Below are 19,529 nucleotides of genomic sequence, written 5' to 3'. Positions count from 1 at the left end.
AACAAACATATCTTGTGTGGATTTTACACTCTCCAAGAGTCATATCACATAAAGGACAGACGCCATTTCCACACCTCCGTACAGAACATTCCCACAATCTGTCCGTTAATATCCACAGGCCTGCTAATCTATATCTAAGGGGGCCCTGCCAGGTCAAATTCACATTCCGATAACCATACATTCACATTCCGATGACCATGGTCCTCCTCCCCCTCCCCCTCCTGTGGGCAGGCCTGTCTTAACGAATCTCCATTTGTAACTGCGTCACAAAGCTTTCTTTCAATTCCCGATGTTCCCACCAGTCCTCTCTTTGATCAGTAATTCATTTCCACACAGTTCTTAATCTCCTGCTTGTGATTAGTAATTTGCAACGATTCTTTCTCTCTGGGGGGGAGGGTTATTGGGTACTCACATAAGACAAAAAAAGAAAAGTTTTTTTCTCCCCTTCCTTTCCGTTTCACTCCGACATACCGATCTTTTAATGATGAGTCTTCACTTGATTTATTGTCCAGCCCGTCGCCCTGCAGCACAGAGATCCCATTAATCAGCAGTCTTTACTCCCGATCTTCACTTGAAGTATGTGCATTTGCTTCTTTCCCAATTATATATTTCGAGCTGATGCAAACCAGTGCGCGATCAGAGACAGCATCCGGGAGAGCCGACCCCACCCGAGGGCTTCGTGCCTAGTGCCCTCACCCCCTTCTTTTGAATCCAGGGGTGGATTATGGACACAGCAGGCAAGGCAGTGCCCCCATCCCCTTGGGGGGCAAGGGAGGCTGCATACTCCCATATCACCCTCTTAATTATGTCGTGTGGGTCGGAGAGATGTTATTGTCGACCATCTTCCAATGTGGCCCCCAATAAAAATGATTTCAAAAAGAAAAAAGGGCTACTTGTACATGCAATTATAGTTAAAATATAGGATTTATTTAAAAAATTTAAAAAACCAGATATTATATGGAAAGAAAGAAAAGGAAAAAGAATGATGGGAGGTCAGGGCAGGCAGGCAACAACTTCTGATTTTGTCTCCAGCATCTGTTTCTTAGAGGGTTCCTAGTTTGAGGACATGGGGGTTCCCATGAAGCCCTACTGCGCCATCATCTACCCCTCCTCTTTTGGGTATTCCGTTAAAGGAATCCTGCGGTCGTGGATCCTGTCCGATGCCCTGCTAGTGGCTAGGGCCATGGCACAACCTCCCGGTGACGTCATGGGGGAGCTTCCAGTTGAATTTGCATCAACAAGCTCCTCCCATTGGTTGTTAACCCTGATATGATTCCCGGCTGTGTGGGGTGGAGTCTTGTATTGCTGTTTCATCCAATGCCTAAGCCAATACTACTCACATGCTGTAACCAATAAAAGTTGTGGCCTAATTTTGCCCATTAACCTAAAATAATGTCTCTGTGTGTCTTATTATAATCCTATGCGGGTGGAGGGTCCTCGACTCACAACTACGGATTGGCAAGGAAGTGAGGCTTCCCACGGTGGTCTGCATGGTCCCTACAAGTGTTACCAAAGTGATCTGGCTGGAGCCTGGATGCCTTTCCTTTGGCTCCCTTTGGGCCTGTCATCACCCCTGTCATCACTCCCAGCCCTATCGCTGGGAGGGCTCCTTCGGCCATTGCCCTGGTCACATGTGTCTGGCTTTTTTCCAGCCCCCTCCCTGCCATCTGTTCCAGCTGGGGCCTCTGATCTGTTTTAATTTGTGGAAAGGCAATGCCTTGACAGCGCTGGAGAGCTTTACCTTAAAAGCAGCCAGGTCAAGTTCCTGTCGAGCAACTATCAAGTTTCTATGAAACATGAAACCCACCCTTCTCTGTTTCTCCCTCCTTCAAATGTATAAGAGAGAAAGTCCTTGGCTGAAGTTTACTGAGTGCAACAGAGTGACTCCTTCCTTGCCATCACCCAGAAAATGGAAGCCTCCCCTTTCCACCAGCATCTAGCACTGCCCAAAATGAAAAGCATTTAGATAAAGCAAGCAAGAGTCATGTCTCTTGCTTCCCCAGGCAGCACTGGTTTAATGCAGGGGGGTTGGGGACATTTTTCAACCTGAGAACTCTGTGGGTCATTCTTAGCAGGTGAGAGGGGGCGGCCACTTGTCAGTCACCCCATCTCTTCTGATGCCAGGTGGCTCAAAGTTCAAGCCAGGAGCAGGCAGAGCCTTAGCTTTGATCTTAGCTTGTAGTCCCACAGTGATAAGATTGGAGATTAGCCTCTGCCTGTCGCCTTTTGCAATCATAGAGCAAGCAGAGCCTTGTTGTCTGGCGGGAGTGTTGTTATTGCTGTTGTTTAACCTGGTTGCCTTTCTCAAAAACCACTCAATGCGCCTTACAGAAGCATAAAATATTTGCTTGCTTCATCAGTTCGTATGTTAACATTGGAATGATACTGAGAAGTTTAGCCCGAATTCAGGAAATGTTCCATATTTTGTTGCCATTATGCAGCCAACATTGTTATGTGCAAGTGGAACTTCAGAGGAGATTGAGGCAGGCTTGTCTGTGGGTGGGTGGGGGTGCTGTCATTTATTATGCTAATGAGGAGTTTAGTTGTTAATCACATTTAAACAAAAAATCCTACAAAGTTTGCATTACACACACACACACACAAATATATATGACTATATATCTATACAGTGGTACCTCGGGATGCGAACGGGATCCATTCTGGAGCCCCGTTCGCCTCTTGAACAGAATGTAAGACATGACTGCACATGCGCGGGTCGCATTTCGCCACTTCTGCGCATGCATGTGACGTCATTTTGACCGGCTGCGCATGCGCAAGCGGTGAAACTCTGAAGTAACACGCTCCGTTACTTACGGGTCACCACAGAGCGCAACCCAAAAGTGCTCAACCTGAAGCGTATTTATCCCGAGGTATGACTGTATTTGGATACACACACACGCAGTAGGGGACGCAGGTGGCGCTGTGGGTTAAAGCCTCAGCGCCTAGGACTTGCCGATCGAAAGGTTGGCGGTTCGAATCCCTGCGGCGGGGTGTGCTCCCGCTGCTCGGTCCCAGCGCCTGCGAACCTAGCAGTTTGAAAGCACCTCCGGGTGCAAGTAGATAAATAGGGACCGCTTACCAGCGGGAAGGTAAACGGCGTTTCCGTGTGCAGCTCTGGCTCGCCAGAGAAGCGATGTCACGCTGGCCACGTGACCTGGAAGTGTCTCTGGACAGCGCTGGCCCCTGGCCTCTTGAGTGAGATGGGCGCACAACCCCAGAGTCTGTCAAGACTGGCCCGTACGGGCAGGGGTACCTTTACCTTTACCTATGACTGTATTTGGATACACACACACAGAAACAAAATCTTTGCTAATCAGTAATTATCAACATCAAACAGTTCTTAATGGAAGTTAAAATTCAATGTCAGCTAGTGGTTCCCCCTTAGATTTGAATTGGAATGATTCCTAGGACTCAGCTACATTAATAAAAATAAAACGTTATAAATGCATTATAAAACTGTGACACCAGATGTCGCTGTAGAGCTGAAATCGGAACTCTCTGAAATTTTCCATTGTGAGCTTTAAAATGGCTTTTATTCCAGAGCGTTTTTTAATAGCTGTGTAGATGCAACCCTAGACGGTATGCATTCACCATGGTGTTTCCTAATTCTGGACAGGACAAACACAGCCTAACTTCTGTTGTCAATGCTCTGGTAACCTCTATGTTGAATTAGTGCAACATAGGGCTACATAGAACTAGTGCAGAATTCAGCAGCTAGGTTGCTCAACAGGGCAAGACAGGCTGAGCATATAACACTAATCCAGATCTGACTGTACTGGCTACCAATTAATTTCTAGGCCCAGTTCAAAGTGTTGGCTTTGACCTACAAAGCCTTATGTGGCTTAGGACACCAATATCTCAAGGACTGCCTCTCCCCACATGAACCAACCCAGACCCTGCAAACATCACCTGAGACCCTTCTCCATGTGCCTACTTCATGGGAGTTCCAGAGGGTGGCATCATGAGAACAGGTCTTTTCAGTGGTGACTCCCTCTTTGTGAAATGCTCTCTTCAGGGAAACTCAGCTGGTATCTTCTGTATCTATTTTTAGGTACCAAGCAAAAACCTTCATTTTTACCCAGGCTTTTAGTTTGAAGGGGTTTTAAGTATTTGTGGCTGCTTTTGGTGGGGCAGGATAGGCTAGTCATGCGTTTTATCTATATAGGTGTGGTTTTTTAGTTTTAGTTTTTAAAAAAAAAAAAGATTTTTAATCGTGTTTATTGTAGTTGGTTTTAGTATTTCTATGGTGCTTGTAAAATTGCTTTGAGTCATTTCCATGAGTAAAGTGGCAAATAACCCATCAACAACATAATATGTCCTTTCTTCAACCCTCCTGATAGAAACCAGATCTTTGCGTGCTTATGGGATGACATGATTCACACCTTAAGAATTTACAGTCGGTTTCAATTACAAGCAGAAGTTTGCTTTCTCAAAAACAGAATTCCTTGTGAAATAGTTGTAATTACATAATGCCCAATTCAAGTTGCATCATGTTTGGAGGAAAGTTATTATAACTATGGGGAAGTTACAAACTTTTGACCCATGGTCCTGGAAGGAGGAAGTCAGTTAATTAAGTTCTTTTAGCATAACAATTTATTTTGGCTGCAGTCCTGTGCATGTTTACTTGGGAGTAAGCCCTATTGAACTTGATGGAACTTGCCTCTGAGTGGATATGCATGGAATTGCAGTGTTAGATTTCTGTCCCATTTACACATTTTTATTATGTTACTTCTCCCACTTCACATTTCTTTTTAAAGTTCTGTTCTAGACAAGGAATGTCATGTTTGTTATGTACTGCCACGAAAATTTTGTGTATTCCTAGATTAAATGTGCTTTTAGCCTCGTAGCATTTGATTGCTGGTGTTGTAGTATGTCTTTGTATATGTACTGAGAGTTTTATTGAAATCCGTAACTGCTGAGAGTTTGGACTCAGCCTCATTAGTAAAGAAACAGCAATTTGAATGCGCTATAAATGTGCAACACCAGATGGCAGCAGAGAGCAGGAAATTTTAAAATGCAGTTTTCCATAGGGATTTCTTTCTTTTGTTATGACTGAGTGGAATTCTATGTTAGGAATTTGATGTTTTCTATATTGTATTCATAGATTTTGAGGTTTTCTATATTGCATTTAATTTTAATTTTTGATAAATTGCTTGGTGATCCTTTCTGATCAAAAGTGGTATAGGCATACCTGAAATAATAAATAAGTCTATAAAATATTCACAGTTTAGGCCCAAACAATGAGAATTCACAGAAAACAAAAAGCACACGACACAAAAACTAACAAAATCAAAACTAGCAGAATATTACCGTACTTTTCCCTGTGTAGGACTAGTTTTTTTTTTAACCAAAAAATAATGTTTAAAAGGAGGCTTAGTCTTATACACATGGGCAATCTCCCCCCATTTTCTTAATTTTGAGTCCCCCAAATACATGAGGGCATGTTATACATGGAAATATATGGTATTTTTACCTTTTACAAGACTCTCTGATTGTTGTTTTGGAGGGGAGAAAAGGATGAAATACCTTATATAATAATAAGGTATATTTAATAATAATAATAATAATAATAATAATAATAATAATAATAATAATAATAAATTTTTATACGCCACCCTCCCCAGCCAAGGCAGGGGTCAGGGTGGCTAACAAGCAATAATAAAAACAAGTTGAATGAATACAACTTAAAAACAAGATTAAAATACAACATTAAAACATTAAAATGTTATAATGTTAAAATGCAGCCTTATCACAGGAGGAGAAAGGAAAAAGAAAGAGGGGGAGGGAATCAAATTGGCTCCAAGCCAAAGGCCAGGTGGAACAACTCTATCTTACAGGCCCTGCGGAAAGAAATCAGATCCTGCAGGGCCCTGGTCACATGAGGCAGAGCGTTCCACCAGGCCGGAGCCAGTGTTGAAAAGGCCCTGGCCCTGGTTGAGGCTAATCTAACTTCCTTAGGGCCTGGGACCACTAGGGTGTTGCTATTTATGGACCTTAAGGTCCTCCGTGGGGCATACCGGGAGAGGCAGCCCCATAGGTACAAGGGTCCTAGGCTGCGAAGGGCTTTAAAGGTCAAAACCAGCACCTTAAATCTAAACTAAACTAAACTTTACTTAAACTAAAAAGATTAAAACTAACCTATCTAAGCTTCCCTTTTAAGCTGCAAAGGGATGCACTCTGCCAAATTCACAAATGTGAGGAAGGATAACATCTAATAACTATACCCTCTCCTAGCATCCATTCACATCCCTACAGAAATGGCCAAAGCTTGCTAATCCACCAAGGGTAATCTCAGCAGGTAATATTACAACTGGATCAGGCCAAGGAGGCCCATCTGGTCCAAGCATCTGTCCTCCCTGAGGCCAACCAGGTGCTTCAATGGGAAACAGACAAGCGGGACACGGGAGAAATAGCACTCTCCCCTCTTGTCATCCCAGCAGTTGTTATCATGCAGAGGGATACTGCATCTTTCAGGGAGGGACTATGGTGGACCTAGCAAACCCATTAAGCCACATTTCCCTGTCCTTTGGAAGGCAGTGCCAAACTTCTTGGAGTGGGGCTGGTCCTGCCCCTTGGGACTCCCGGCCTCTGCCAATTGCCTTTTAGAACGAAGGCCTCCTTTCGCGAGCATAAGGGACTGACTCAGCTGCAAGTCTGCTCTGACTTTGCAGAATTGGGCGGTGCAGGTTGTCCCAGTAAAGGAGAGTGCCTTGAAATATTAATGAAGTGCTCCTTAAATTTAAGCAATGGGATCTACTTCCGAGGGGGCCAGTTGGAGCCTGCCCAGGATGGTAGTGATGGGCAGCCTCTGTGGGCGCAAAACACCCTAGAAGTCAGAGAGCTGTACTGTCACTGTTGTCAAATTAATGGAGGATAGGGCTATCAGTAACTACTAGGTATGACTTATATACTAGGCATGTGCATTGGATTTGGCTAAGCCCAACAGGGTAAATCTGAAGGGCCTCAGACAAGTCAGGTACACACAGCCAACAGAGCTAGGCCTTTCTCCAGCTTCCTAAGCCCTCCTTGCCTAGCCCAGTCCATAAGGAGCATGAGTGATAGACCCAAAATTCTCCTCTTTCTAGTAGGTGTATGAACACCTCCACCTGGGGTTAATAGCCACTGGAACCATCTGGACTCAGAAGCCACTGGGGTCTGATGCCCATTAGGACTGGCAGGGTGGAAGATTGGAAGGATAACAGTTTGCAGAACCGAAGACAGGCAGAGCCAACTAATTCTGTGTTTGCCTCCATCCCCCCTGCAAAGACAAAACTGGATAGATGTCAAGAAGAAGGCAGGCAGGTGCAGACTGAGGTTGGTGGGTCGGTGCCCTCTCCTCCCTGCGCAGGATGAGCCCAGCTCACCATTACTTTCTATCAGGAAGGCGAGAGTGACGGCAGGCCGCTTGCATCAGGACTATGGGTAGCGCCCCAGTAGAAAGACGTGGCTCTGGGATAGGCCGGCGGGGCGCTGCGCTGGGGCTTGGAGCGGCTCAACAGTCCCTTTCCTCGCTCCCCTTCCCCACAGCAGCGAAGTCTCTTCCTTCACCCCTAAGCAGCCAAGCAGCCCCAACAGATGCGAGACAAGTCCAAAGTACCCACAACACTGCCAGAGCCCTCTCTGCGCGGGCTCTTTCTGAGCGGACCCGGGAGACGCCACCCAGAGCCTGTGCAGAAGCGCAGCCGGCTGTATTCTTTGGTTTCGCGTTGCCGCCCTCCGACATTTCCCAGCAGCTGCAGCAAGGCGCGCTTGGAACGACCAGAAAGCGGAGAAGTTAAGGGAGCTCTTTCTCCGCACCCGACACTTCACCCAGTGCCCAAGGAAGGGAGCAGGATAACCAAGGCAGCTCCGGGGGAGCCTCGCCCGGCCCACATTCACTTGTGGGTGGGGAGGCCTTCGGAGCCTGCAGTGTGTTTGTATGGGGAGCGGGGCTTTTGATTCGCCGCTGGCTCCCTGTCCCGACTGGTCCCCAGCAGCTCCCACTGGCAACGCAGACTGGGCAGCTCAGGGCCAACTGGGCGGGGGAGGAAGCAGCCGTGGCAAACAGCGCTTGGTGGAGGGGAGAGGAGAGGGTGGCGTGGGGTCTGTCTTGTTTGCTTGCCGTGGAAGAGGCGCGAGAGCATCCATCCATTTCCTGCCACCTACCCGCCTGGAGCATGCTGCCGCGCCACTTCCTGTCCTCCTGGACGATTGCGCGCGGTGGCGGGTGGGGAAGGGCTGCTGGATTACCTACTGCACACTGGGATGCCTAAATTGATACTCTTGACCCTTCTCGCCCTCCCTGCCCAGTCGCTGGGGTAGTTGCTGCGAAAGAGGAAGAGGTGTGCGAGCGCGCAAGAGTCCCATAGCGCGTCGGGGGAGCTGCTCTGCTCTCTCTCTTGCGCGGGGTAGGGTTGCTTTAGCTGGGAATATGAAAGGCATTTGGCTCCCCCAGGACCAAATTGAGGGGTCAGGCAATAAATCATTTGAAGAGCAGGGAATTCTTTCCCCACCCCCGCGCGAAGGTCCCCTACCAGCCTTCTCCTCCTGCTTAGCATGTTTGGGGAGGGAGCCCTTGAAATGGGCATTTGCTCCAGGTGGCACCCCGTGCATAGTTTGGGCTGGAGGACAAGAAGACGTCCCTCTGAAGCGGGTGGCTGAGAAGTTGACTTCGGCCGCCGGCTCTGCTCTTTGGGAAAGGGCAGCAGCCCAAGAACGTAGCAACAGTGGCAACTGCTTTTTCCGGGTCCAGGTCCCGGGTCCAGTCAGCTCTGGCGAGAAGATGCTCTCCAGGTCTTTAGACAGGTGCCTCCCTACCTGGAGATGCTGCTGTGGGTTGAATCTGGGACCTTCTGCGTCCAAATGCGGTGCTTTGCCCTCAGCTATGACCCTTCCCTGACCAGAACCCGGGGAGGGCAGGCAGGGGGTGTCGAGATTAATCCTCCGCTCTCCCCCAGCCCGCCGCCCCCGCGGAAGCTGGGAGCATCTCTCATTCCCGGCACATAAGGGTTTCCTGCCCTCCCACTTCCTTTGCTGAGATTCGCCAACCACAGAAATGATGTGTCCCCCCGTTTTTTAACCGCGGCTGCAGGGGAAGCACCAAACCCTCCAGCCGGCCATCTTGGAGCCCTCGCCATAAAGCTTCCAGAACGTGATGTATGCCTCCGAGTCCAAACCCCGCATTTGACATTCCCCTCCACCCAAGCCAAGCCAAGCCAAGCCAAGCAGCGCACCGCCCGGCCCCCTCCCCCTCTCCCCGCTAGGCCCGGAGGATGAGCCGAGAAGCCCCCCGGCCCCCGAAGACGCACGCCCTGGCGCTCCTCATCCTCTGCCTCGCGCTGGGTAAGTGGCTTCTGGGGTCCCGGCATGGGGAGCTGAGGCAGGAGGGGAGCAGCGGGGAGGGGGCTGCTGCTGCTACATCTGGCCAGGGCCACTGCGAACCTGCCCGGCTCCGCAGCCCCACTGACAGCTGCGCCCCAGGGAGGAGGAGAAGGAGGCGCCGCTTTGCCTTGGCTCCAGGGCGGGCGGGGAGCGTCTTTGGGGGGCGCCTTCGGGGAGGGCCCTTTCCTGGCCAGCGCCCCTCAGTGCATTTGCTGGAAGAACCGGCCAGAGCCGGTGCCCCGCCAGAGCTACACAATTTTTGGCGGGATCAGTCGCCAGCAACGGAGAATATCAGTGCCGAGGAAAGCGCTCAGGGCCTGGATCTTTGGAAAGTGGCCGCGGGGGGCGACAGCTGAGGGCAGTGTGCATGTGGTCACTCTCTCTCACACACAGCTGTGCTGGGGTTGCCAGATGTTGCTCCGCCTCCTATCCTGGGGACCAGAGTTGCTCCCTCCCACGCCTGCTTGGGTCCTCCCAAAATGAGGCACAGGTTCTTCCCTCGCTTGGACTGTGGGGTGTGGCGGGGGGGGGGGGTTGCAGCTGCCACCAGGCGACTCGCAGGAAGAAAGCCCCCTCTTGATTCAGCAGGGGCCAACCACTGCCTCCCACCCCCTAGGATACTGCGCCGGCGCCCACTCCCCAGCATTCATAGGGCTTGTGGGAGCCTTAGAAGGTTTCATGGCCACCGCTGGCGATGCCCAGCAGTAGATCCTCCTGCTCTCATCTCTGTAAAGGCCGACTTAGCCTCCATTGGCTCCGTGCTGCCAGGCGCGACCTTTCTACAAGAGTACACGATCACCAGTTTCATGTGGGAGAGAAGAGACGAGGAGGGTGCGCCTAGGACCCCGGGGCTAGATCTGGACCTGGGCCTTCGCTACTCCCCACTCCCAGCCCCTTCTTACTTGGCCCCCTCTGCTACAAGGCTTGTGTCCCGCTGGCCGAGCACACAGCCCGCTCTGCCTCTCCAAACAGGAGCGCGAAGGGGCTGCAAAAAGCGCGCAGGCGACCGTTTTGGAAAGGATGAGGGGGAGAAAGGCCAGGCTTTCTGCGGCTGGGCTTGTGGGGAGAAGGGGGCGCAGCCAAGACGCTGCTCTGGGTAGCCAGCTCGGCGAGGAGCCCCCTGATCTCAGCTGCGGATCCCAGCTGAACTAAGGGCGCACCGTCTTCCCCTCGGGGCTCCCGGGGTACGGCGAGGGGGAGGTGTGTGTTGAATGTGCTCCAGTTTTGCAGTAGCATCTGACGAGCCAGGAACTGCCTCAGCAATTGCTGCATTCAAGGCACTGCAGAGGCTGCAGCTTCTGCAGCACTCGGGGCTCCTCGGAACAGCCAGGAGACCGGTTTGCCAGGCGTCAGCAAAAGGGACTGACAGAAACAAGCTGACCTTGGACTGCCTGCCTCAGGCGTCTCCTTAAAGCCCCAGGGCTGCCACCCAGCTGCAGCAGCGATCGGGAAGAATGATACCCATACCCGTGTGGGGTAGCAGAAATCCCTCTACTCCTGAGCATGCGCCCAGGGTGGAGGGTCGGGCACGCACGCTGTCATGATTATCCGCTCGGAGGTGACTCAGGTGGGGTCTTAGGGCCACGAGGAAGGAGTTTTGGTTCGGAGCAGTGGTGCAGCCTGGGAATGTCAGACCCCAGACGCGGTGGCAGGTATTGCTAGTTCAGTCCTGAAACAGGTAATCCAGGCATCTCCCCGCTCTCCCCAGCCGCCGTTTCGCCCTCTGCAATTCCTTCTACGTTCCTGATCTGTTAAAGCCAAAAACATAAAGAATATAGTGTATCAGCCCCGGTCAGAAACTGAACAATTCTGATCATCTGCAGTTTCACGCTTTAAACTCGCCTTGAGCCCCCGCGTGGCTGATCGACAAAGGTGAGGGGAGACGCTTTTGAGGCTCTGCCTTCAAAGCCAGGGGGACCTGGGAGGAACTGCTGAGATGAGCGCGAAGAAACAGAGAGGGAGAACGAAAGCGGCGGGGATGTTGGCCCGCTTTCTGCCATACGTAGCCGGGACGGAACAGCGGCGGACGCAGGAGCTCAGCGCGCGTCCTTTCGTAGCCAAAGCCTCGCCAGCAACGCGCGCAAGAGAGGGAGCGCTCTGCCATCAGGCTGGCGGGGAAGTTTTCAGACGCCCCCTCCCCAAAAAAACTCGCTTTGGAAAAAAGAATAACCCCAAACAACTGGGCCAGATTGCTGGCAGGAGGGGGACGAAAAACAAGGGGAGAGGGGAGGTCTGGAAAGGACATGTGCGCTGCATGCAGAAGGTCCCAGGAGCAACCCCCGCTGGCATCTCCAGGTAGTGCCAGAAGGAGAGCCCCTGCCTCAAATCCTGGAGAGCTGCTGTTGCCAGTCAGTGTTGACAATGCTGGCCTATATGGACCAATGGTCTGACTCGGTATAAATGCAGTTTCTTATGTTCCTAATGGAGTGCTGGGGAAAGGGGCAGGACTGACTGCCTGGCGCCTTTAATAGGAGTGGCCCACACTGTAACCAGGAGTCGCTCGTCCCACTTCTCTGGCCATCATAGAATTGTCGAGTTGGAAGGGACCCTAAGGGTTATCTAGTCCAACCCCTTGCAATGCAGGAATCTTTTGCCCAAAGTGGGGCTCGATCCCTGAGGTCCAGAGTTTCATGCTCTACTGACTGAGCTATGCCGTCAGGCTTGTTTTGTGAAATTCTCCAGCTACGTTTTTCCGGTGCAGTTGGGATCCCGTTTTAAATGATCACTTAATATAGAACTGTCTTGAGCACTTTCCCCTTTAGAAACAAACCAACCAACCAACCAGCATTGGCCCCAAGAGGGTCCTTTGTCAGCAGCCCGTCTTCCTCCAAAAAGGGGGGGGGGGTTACCGACCCAACGTTGCTGCCCGTGTGTAATGGGTGGGTGGGGTGGGAGAGCAAGCTGCGAGGGTGGATCTGCACTGATCTGTATAAATGCTATGAAATAAAGGCTATTAGGAAAAAAAAACAACAACCCTATATAACTCTCAGTGCAATTTCCCATGGCCGACTGATTGCTGCTCTGCAGCACCCTCTGGTGTCACATTTTTATATCACATTTTAAAAGTTATACCTGACCAGTGTAGATTCGCCTCTCCTGTCTTACCTTGTTCTCCTCTTCTTCCTGCAGTGCCAAGCAGCCTGGGCATGGAGGTCACGGCGCCTTTCACCATCATGGCCCTGAATGGCTCCTCCGTCCGCCTCACCTGCACCTTCAACTCCTGCTACCGGGTGGAGAAGAAGCAGTTCTCCCTCAACTGGACATACCAGGAATGCGACAATTGCACCGAAGAGATGGTGAGTCTGCAGCCCGCAGCTGAGCTGGGCCGGGCACTTCCTCGAAGCATGCTGCGGCGCAGAGGCAGATTGAGGGGAGTGCAAAACTGGGTCGCCTGCACTGGGTGCCTAGCTGAGAGGGCGCCGCAACAACAGCTTAGCGGCAGAGCCTGTACTTTGGAAGTTCTTTCAACCCGTCCCCCAAATGCGGTTTCTGTGAATGTATGTGTGTGGCGGAGGGAGCGGGTTGTAGCACTTATTCCATGGGAAGCTGCCAAGCGTCTACTGTGGCTTAAGTTTCTTGTTGCCACAATAAATGTGCAAGTCTTTAAGGTTCCAGAACTCTGTTCGTTGTGTTTGCTGTAACAGACGAGCCCTGCTGCCCCTTTTAAGTCACGATCAAGCGGAATGCACTCGTGCATGTGCTCAGAGGCACCCGTTTTATTGCAACCACATGTCCCAGGGATAGTCTTTGCTACTGAAACCTGTTTTTATTTTATTTTTTTTAAAAGGGTGTGTGATACATAGAAGCCCAAGTCCTAGGGGCCAAGGGGTCTTTGCCCCCTCAATAAAATACTTGAGGGCTCCCCCCAACCAAAGTTAATGGGCATTGCTATTCAAATGGTGTGCGTGGATCCCTTCATGTGATCGTTTATGTGGGGCGGGGCTTTCCTGGGTACCCCCAATTCAAGATGGCACCCCTGGTGTGATATATCACCCAGACATAGTTCATAAACGGTTTGTTACAGCTTTCCAGAGCCTCCTGCGTGGACTGCGGCAATCTCTGCTCCTTAACGCCCCCCACCCCGTCTCCAGTTTCTACAGTTTAGGTTGAAGATTGTTCCTATGGAGCAGACCCGCTTTGGGGATCGTGTGGAGTTCACCGGGAACCCCGTCAAGAACGACGTCTCCTTCACCCTCCACAACGTGCAGCTGGACGACGAAGGGACCTACCACTGCTACGTCATGAACCCCCCTGACCGGCAGAAGGGACACGGCAAGATCAGCCTGATAGTGATCACCGAAGGTCAGTCAGCCTTCGGGAGACCTGCCGTCTAGGTTCTCCTCTCCCCCTGGGACCCACCCCACATCAACACGCTTTTCTTACCTGCTATGCTGCGGCGTCCTAGAAAGGCCACGCCCACCCCAGAAGCCCAGCATCCTGCAAAGCCTGGGCGGGGACCCCCCCCCTGCTCCCCTAGCCCCTCTTTCCAAGCTCCCTCCAAGCCTGCTGCGCGTGCCCTTCCTCAGCCCCGCCCCCCACTAGTCCCGGCTGTGTCTCCTCCGCAGAACCTCCCGAGCGGGACTCGACGGTGGCCGTGATCGTGGGCGCCACGGTGGGAGGGTTCCTGGCCGTGGTCATCTTGGTGCTGGTGGCTGTCAAGTGCGTGCGGCGCAAGAAGCAGCAGAGGTTGAACACGGACGACCAGAAGACGGAGGAGGAGGGCAAGACGGACGGCGAGGGCAACCCTGATGAAGGCACCAAGTAGACCGGTGCCCGGCGGCCGGGGATGGTCCCCTCCTGCACTCTGCCCTCCCGCCCTCCCACATCCATGAGCTTCCTCTAAAGACTCTCCACTGGTGTCAGAAGTGTCGAGGTCCCTCCCTCCCCCACTTAAGCCTCTCGTTGAGACCTTGCACGCATAGCTGGGCAGGGTGCTGCAGAGCAGGTCTTCCTCGCACCCCTCTGTGGAAGAATTCCAAGGCTAAAAAGTTGGGGGGGGGTTTGCAAAGGGAGGATTTGGGGGGTGAGAGCGAGGGCTCGCCTCCCAACTTGCCACAGGGAAGGTCTTGACCTGTTCCTCCTGCCCCTGCTGTTGGTCCTCTCTGCCCGGCGCCACCAAGGATGGAGAGCCGTCTTCCTGGCCCGCCCCCACCCACCAGGTCACCTGGGGCACCCCGTGAGAAACTCCGCCCGCTGGAGGGGACGCCACGGGGGTGTTTGTGTGTGTTGCTGCTGAAGGGGAGCATTGGCCCCAAGAGGAGAAGGGGGGTGGGGGGGAAGAGGTTCCCCCTTCCGGTGCAGAAACTGCCACTTATCGTCTTCCTTCTACAGAAGCCACAAGCACAACCCACTACTGCCAAACGCAACTCACTGCCAGCGGGGCGGGAGGGGGAGGTCGAAAGGGCGGCACATTCTGCACTCCCTCCCAGAACCGGCATTTGCAAGCTCACGCGTCAGCTATTCCCTGGTCCCCAACCAAACTCACACGACTCCCTGATGTTTCCTATGCCCAGCATAATTGGGGGGGGGGGGAGGGTCTTTCTGGGAATAGGCTTTTTTTTGGGGGGGTGGCGGGTGGGAGACTGCTTGTTTATTTCCTGAGAGCATGCTGCCTGTGCCCCGCGCCATGCTTTTTCTTCTCGGGTGGGCGACTGTGATTTCTGCTGGGAGGAGCGCTCTTGAAGGGCCCTGGAGGAGGAGAGGTCCGGATCTCATGAAGGGGCAAGATCCCGGGCCTGTCTGCCTTGTCCTCCCCACTCCACGCTCTGGCTTTCCTTTCGGTAGAGCGCACTTACCTGGTAGCCACCGTCAGCCTCTTGCTGTAAACTTCACCAGGGCTCTAGGGGAGGCAGAGCTGGATCAGGTCCCTCGGTGCTTGCTGCGTCCTTGGCTCAGAAGCAGGCAATTCCTGGGTGCCTCTTCCTCTCAGTCACAGCTGGGCTCCAGGCCCGGTCATCGTCCACCAACCCTGGGCCCCATGCATGACCCTGCCGTCCTTCAAGGAGCTCTCGGTTTCCTGTTAATGTCGCACCTGGGGACAAAAAGGGCAGGGCAGTGAATACGGGGAGGCGGCGCCCCCTAAGTCCTCTTGCTTCTCCCATCCTTCTCCCATCTGGCCGGGCCAAGGCTCTGCTCTGTTCCTTGCTGCCTTGCTGCGATTGGCTCGTTCTCTGCTAAGCAGGCCACAAGGTGGTGCTCTCGCCTCCCCTGACAATGGAGATAGCTTGGGGGGGGGGGTCACCACTTGTGGGAATGTTTAGGAAGGTAGGAGATCCTCTACCTTGTTTTGATATTATCCCTCCTCACTCATGCTAGTGAGCAAACAACAGAGCACAGTCCCTTTGCAACTTATTGGAATCAAGTTGATGACTCGATAGAGTCTTTTAATTAAGCAACCCAGTCTGGCTTGTTCCTGGTAAATTTCCCCTTTATTTCCCTCTTAAAATAAGAATAACGCAACACAGTCTTCTTGAAAAATACTGTAACAGGTTTTTCTCACGTTCAGTTCACAGCAGTAATCTGAAGGCAGGCTTTACCTTGTGGCTACAGTTACATTTGTAGAGAAAAGTTAAGTCCGAGTTAGGTCTCCATCCTCTGTAAGGATGTGCCATGTGCTGGCTAAGAGCCAGGAGCAGTAGGGATCCAGAAGTGAAGATCCAAAAGAGGAAAAGGGATGGTAGCTGCATGGCTAGCCCTTTTACATGGACAGCTAGGGTCACGCCCATCCACCTGGTCACCCACAGGGAGAGGAGGCTCCAGAGCAGATACGACAGGAAGCCCTCCCTGTCTGCAGCCACTTCCCCCTGTGTGTCCATTCTGGGCAACAGGAAAATGTTGTACTTGCTGCTCTATCAATACATCCCACACCACTAACATCCCCTCTGGAGAAGGCGGTGATGGTTCTTCTCCCCGGAGTCCCACGACTGAAACGCGGGTGGGGGAGAGTGCCGGCCAAGGGCACCTCGTCGGCTGGTTCCGGGGCCTGGAGCTGCCTTTGGTTCTTGCTTGACTTTCCCCGGACCCGTCGCTCGATATTTGCCCCCCCCCCCCCAGGGGAGACGCAGACACCTCTTGTTCTCACCACCCGGCAGCTCGACGGCGCCCCCTGCCGCCCCCTTCCTGTTCTTTATTGTTTTGCCAAATTTTGCCGTTTGGTTCTCAACCAAAGCCACATTATGGAATGTTTTATTGCTCTTTTCGTGCGCACGCAGGAAAACAAATATACAGATAATGCATACCTACACACATGTACATAGTCAGGAAACGATTTCGTTGACCATACTTTGCACATTGGCTGTTTGTATTTTCGCTGTGCTGCTGCTTCTGCTATGTTGGGAGTAAGCATTTCTCCTGCCAGGGTCTGTCTCGGGGAATCAGAGACCAGGGAAATAAAACAGAGCTCAGAACAGGCGTAGCTCCGCCTCTTTCCCGGGACAGCTGGGCAGTGGGAGACCTCAGCTTCACGAGCATAGACCGGGCAACTCTGCGGGGTCCTGATTTGCAGGACCCTAGGATCCTGAAGGCCGCCTAGTCCGCCTCACCCCAACACAAAGCCTAGGGCAGGGCTTACATCCAGAGCATATTAAATAATAAAGATGATCGTGCCTCTGAACATGTGCAGAGTGCCTTTCCTTTGCAACTGAATAATCATGGCCTGCTCTAAATGGTTTTCTTACGGTGGTGCCTGAAGGTTCATTCCGCAGCCCGTCCTTTTCGGAACCAGCCGGACTGCCTCTCTCTTGTCCGTCTCCTCTTCTTGAGCCAAAGCGGGCGGAGGGTGGTCTGCGTCTTGGCGTCGGAAGAAGCGGAACACCTGGCGAAGAGCAAGCTTCTTCTCTGTGGACTCAGGGAATGGGCGTAAAGAGGAGCGCGCTGGGGGCGTGGCAGCATCGGGTGGCAGGAGTCTGCTCAGCCGGGGAAGCGGGTTTTGCGTCTTGAGCAGCCGCTTGCAAAGTTCTTAAGTACAGGCGTTGGCAGGGATGGGGAGGGCGGGGCGACGGGAACATTATTCCCTTGAATCCCTCCAGTCAAAGGACACCCACCCACACACACACACCTACCCCCCCCCAATGCCTGACTTCAGCTGAGATACTTTGTAGTACTTCTGAAATTACAGTGGTACCTCGGGTTAAGTACTTAATTCGTTCCGGAGGTCCGTACTTAACCTGAAACTGTTCTTAACCTGAAGCACCACTTTAGCTAATGGGGCCTCCTGCTGCCGCCGTAGCCCGATTTCTGTTCTTATCCTGAAGCAAAATTCTTAACCAGACGCACTATTTCTGACTTAGTGGAGTGGAGTAACCTGAAGCGTATGTAACCCGAGGTACCACTGTATTAGACAACACCGGTGGATACTGTGCCGAGGGGAGGGAACACAATTTTAAGCACCGAAGGTGGAGGGGGAAATGAGAAAGAAATCATGCTAACCTGACCGCTGGCTCCCTTCTGTCTATGACAACCGCGTGTGTTCCATAGAGCGCCGCACAAGTTAACCATTAGGCAACGCAGCCCGGGGGTGGGGCGGCCAGGCCATCCCTATCCGTGCCAGGGAGCTGCCTCCAGCTTCCAGTCCTCTCAGCGAGCTCACTTTTCCAGCCACTTTCGCGAACGTGGGGATGAAGGCGAGGCGAGCTGTTCTCGAGAGGGCGCACAGCGAAAAGCGCCAAGTTCGACAGTTCTGCTCCGGCTGGCGGCTTATCTCGCAGTTCCCAGGTCCTGGGCCTGGCCTGGCCAACAATTCCCGAATGAGGGGGAGCCTCCTCCTCTCCTTATCGCTGGGAAACCGCGAGACCCCCGCGGAAGGTGGGGCACCGGCGCGCTGATCCGCGATCTCGCTGGCCTCCGACGGGGTGGTCCTGGACGGACGCCGCACTTTCCGCCCCGGGACGCAGAGTGGGACCAAAGCCGGCTGGACAGCACCCTCTACCGCCCGCCGCTGCCCATTTTTGGCTCAGGCATGATCGGCTCCTTCCCTTCTGCCCGCTCCGTCGGTGAGCGTTTCCCGCTCCTTTGCCCGGAGCTTGCAGAGTCACCATCTGTCTTTGGCCAGTTTCTCTGGGAAAAGACAGCTCGAGGGCACGTTGCAGCGCCCTAGCAGCAAAGCTCTGAGGTGGCTTTGCACTCCTTTGCTCTTCTTGCACGTTCCTTCGTCCCGTCCACAGAAGGAAAGCCAGAGAGAGAGAGAGAGAGAGAGAGAGAGAGAGAGAGAGAGAGAGAGAGAGAGAGAGAGAGAGAGAGAGAGAGAGAGAAAGAAAGAAAGAAAGAAAGAAAGAAAAGCCAGGAAAGTTCCTGGGCGGAGAATGACGCCCCCACTGCTCCGTCCCTGAGTTTCGGAGTTGGAGGAAGGAGCGTGGGAAGAATAACTGCTCTGAAGGTGCAGCGCCCGCCTGGGTCCGCACACAGGCGCAGCTTGGCCTACAGCCTCCTTGCCCGGGACCTTTTCTGCCATATCAGCACTTGGGCGCGCGGAGGGGGGGGGAGGGGGAGAGAGGCGACAACCCATCCAGCCTACCTAGGGATGGCAACTGCCACGGCTCTCGATGCGCAGGACAAAAACTGCGAAATGGCCTTGAATTCACCCTCAGCTGTTCAGTGGAGAGGGTGACCCAGCCTTTATAATCAGATAAATGCCTTCCTCCGCCCCCGCCTGCACTTGAAAGGGCCGAAGTTCTGCCTCGCGCAGACCCCACCGCACCGGTCCGACCACCTAGATGGGAGGTGGGCAGGTCTTTCCTTAGAGCGTGGTGCTGGTAACACCAAGGTCGCAAGTTCGATTCCCATTTGGGACAGCTGCATATTCCTGCATTGCAAGGACCCTCAGGGTTACTTCAACTTTCCAATTCTATGAAGACCTGTCTTCTTGCTCTGAGCTTCGGCCCTTCTCTTTTCACACACCTATGTTTATGAATTAGGAAATCTGTTTCCCATTATACCTAGGTGGTGAAAGGTACTCTGCACATGGTCAGAGGTATTTCATTACCTGGGTCTTAGCCATGGCGCTCAAAGGAGTCGGCTGTGGCAGACCCCTGAATCAAATTCAGTGGCGTAGCGTGGGTTGTCAGCACCCGGGGCAAGGCAAGTAATTTGCGCCCCTGACATGCCGCCGCAGCCAGCTTCTTCTTGCTGCTGCCTGGGCTGCTGCCATGGGGCTCTGCTACAGCCTGCGCCCG

At 52.9% G+C, this 19,529-nt stretch overlaps 1 protein-coding gene and 1 long non-coding RNA gene across 2 annotated transcripts; one reads left to right on the top strand and one right to left on the bottom strand.

The window, feature by feature from the left end:
• Nucleotides 1-8,871: 8,871 nt before the first annotated feature.
• Nucleotides 8,872-16,972, top strand: SCN2B (sodium voltage-gated channel beta subunit 2). Its single transcript, XM_083715353.1, has 4 exons — nt 8,872-9,321; nt 12,490-12,656; nt 13,452-13,662; nt 13,926-16,972. The coding sequence occupies exons 1-4, from the start codon at nt 9,252-9,254 to the stop codon at nt 14,123-14,125; spliced, it is 648 nt and encodes a 215-aa protein (XP_083571479.1). The 5' UTR covers nt 8,872-9,251; the 3' UTR covers nt 14,126-16,972.
• On the bottom strand, nt 15,919-17,620 carry LOC310832995. The gene is made up of 2 exons (XR_014558512.1): nt 17,174-17,620; nt 15,919-17,107 (listed from the first exon to the last, which is right to left on the bottom strand). It is a non-coding gene; the product is annotated as an uncharacterized lncRNA (long non-coding RNA).
• Between the last annotated feature and the right edge of the window lie 1,909 nt (nt 17,621-19,529).

The sequence above is a fragment of the Podarcis gaigeae genome (assembly GCF_964106915.1).
Source record: "Podarcis gaigeae genome assembly, chromosome: 15".
In the NCBI taxonomy this organism is placed as follows: Eukaryota; Metazoa; Chordata; class Lepidosauria; order Squamata; family Lacertidae; genus Podarcis; species Podarcis gaigeae.
Note: the sequence above shows the minus strand (reverse complement) of the source record. Positions and strands in the feature narration are given on the sequence as shown.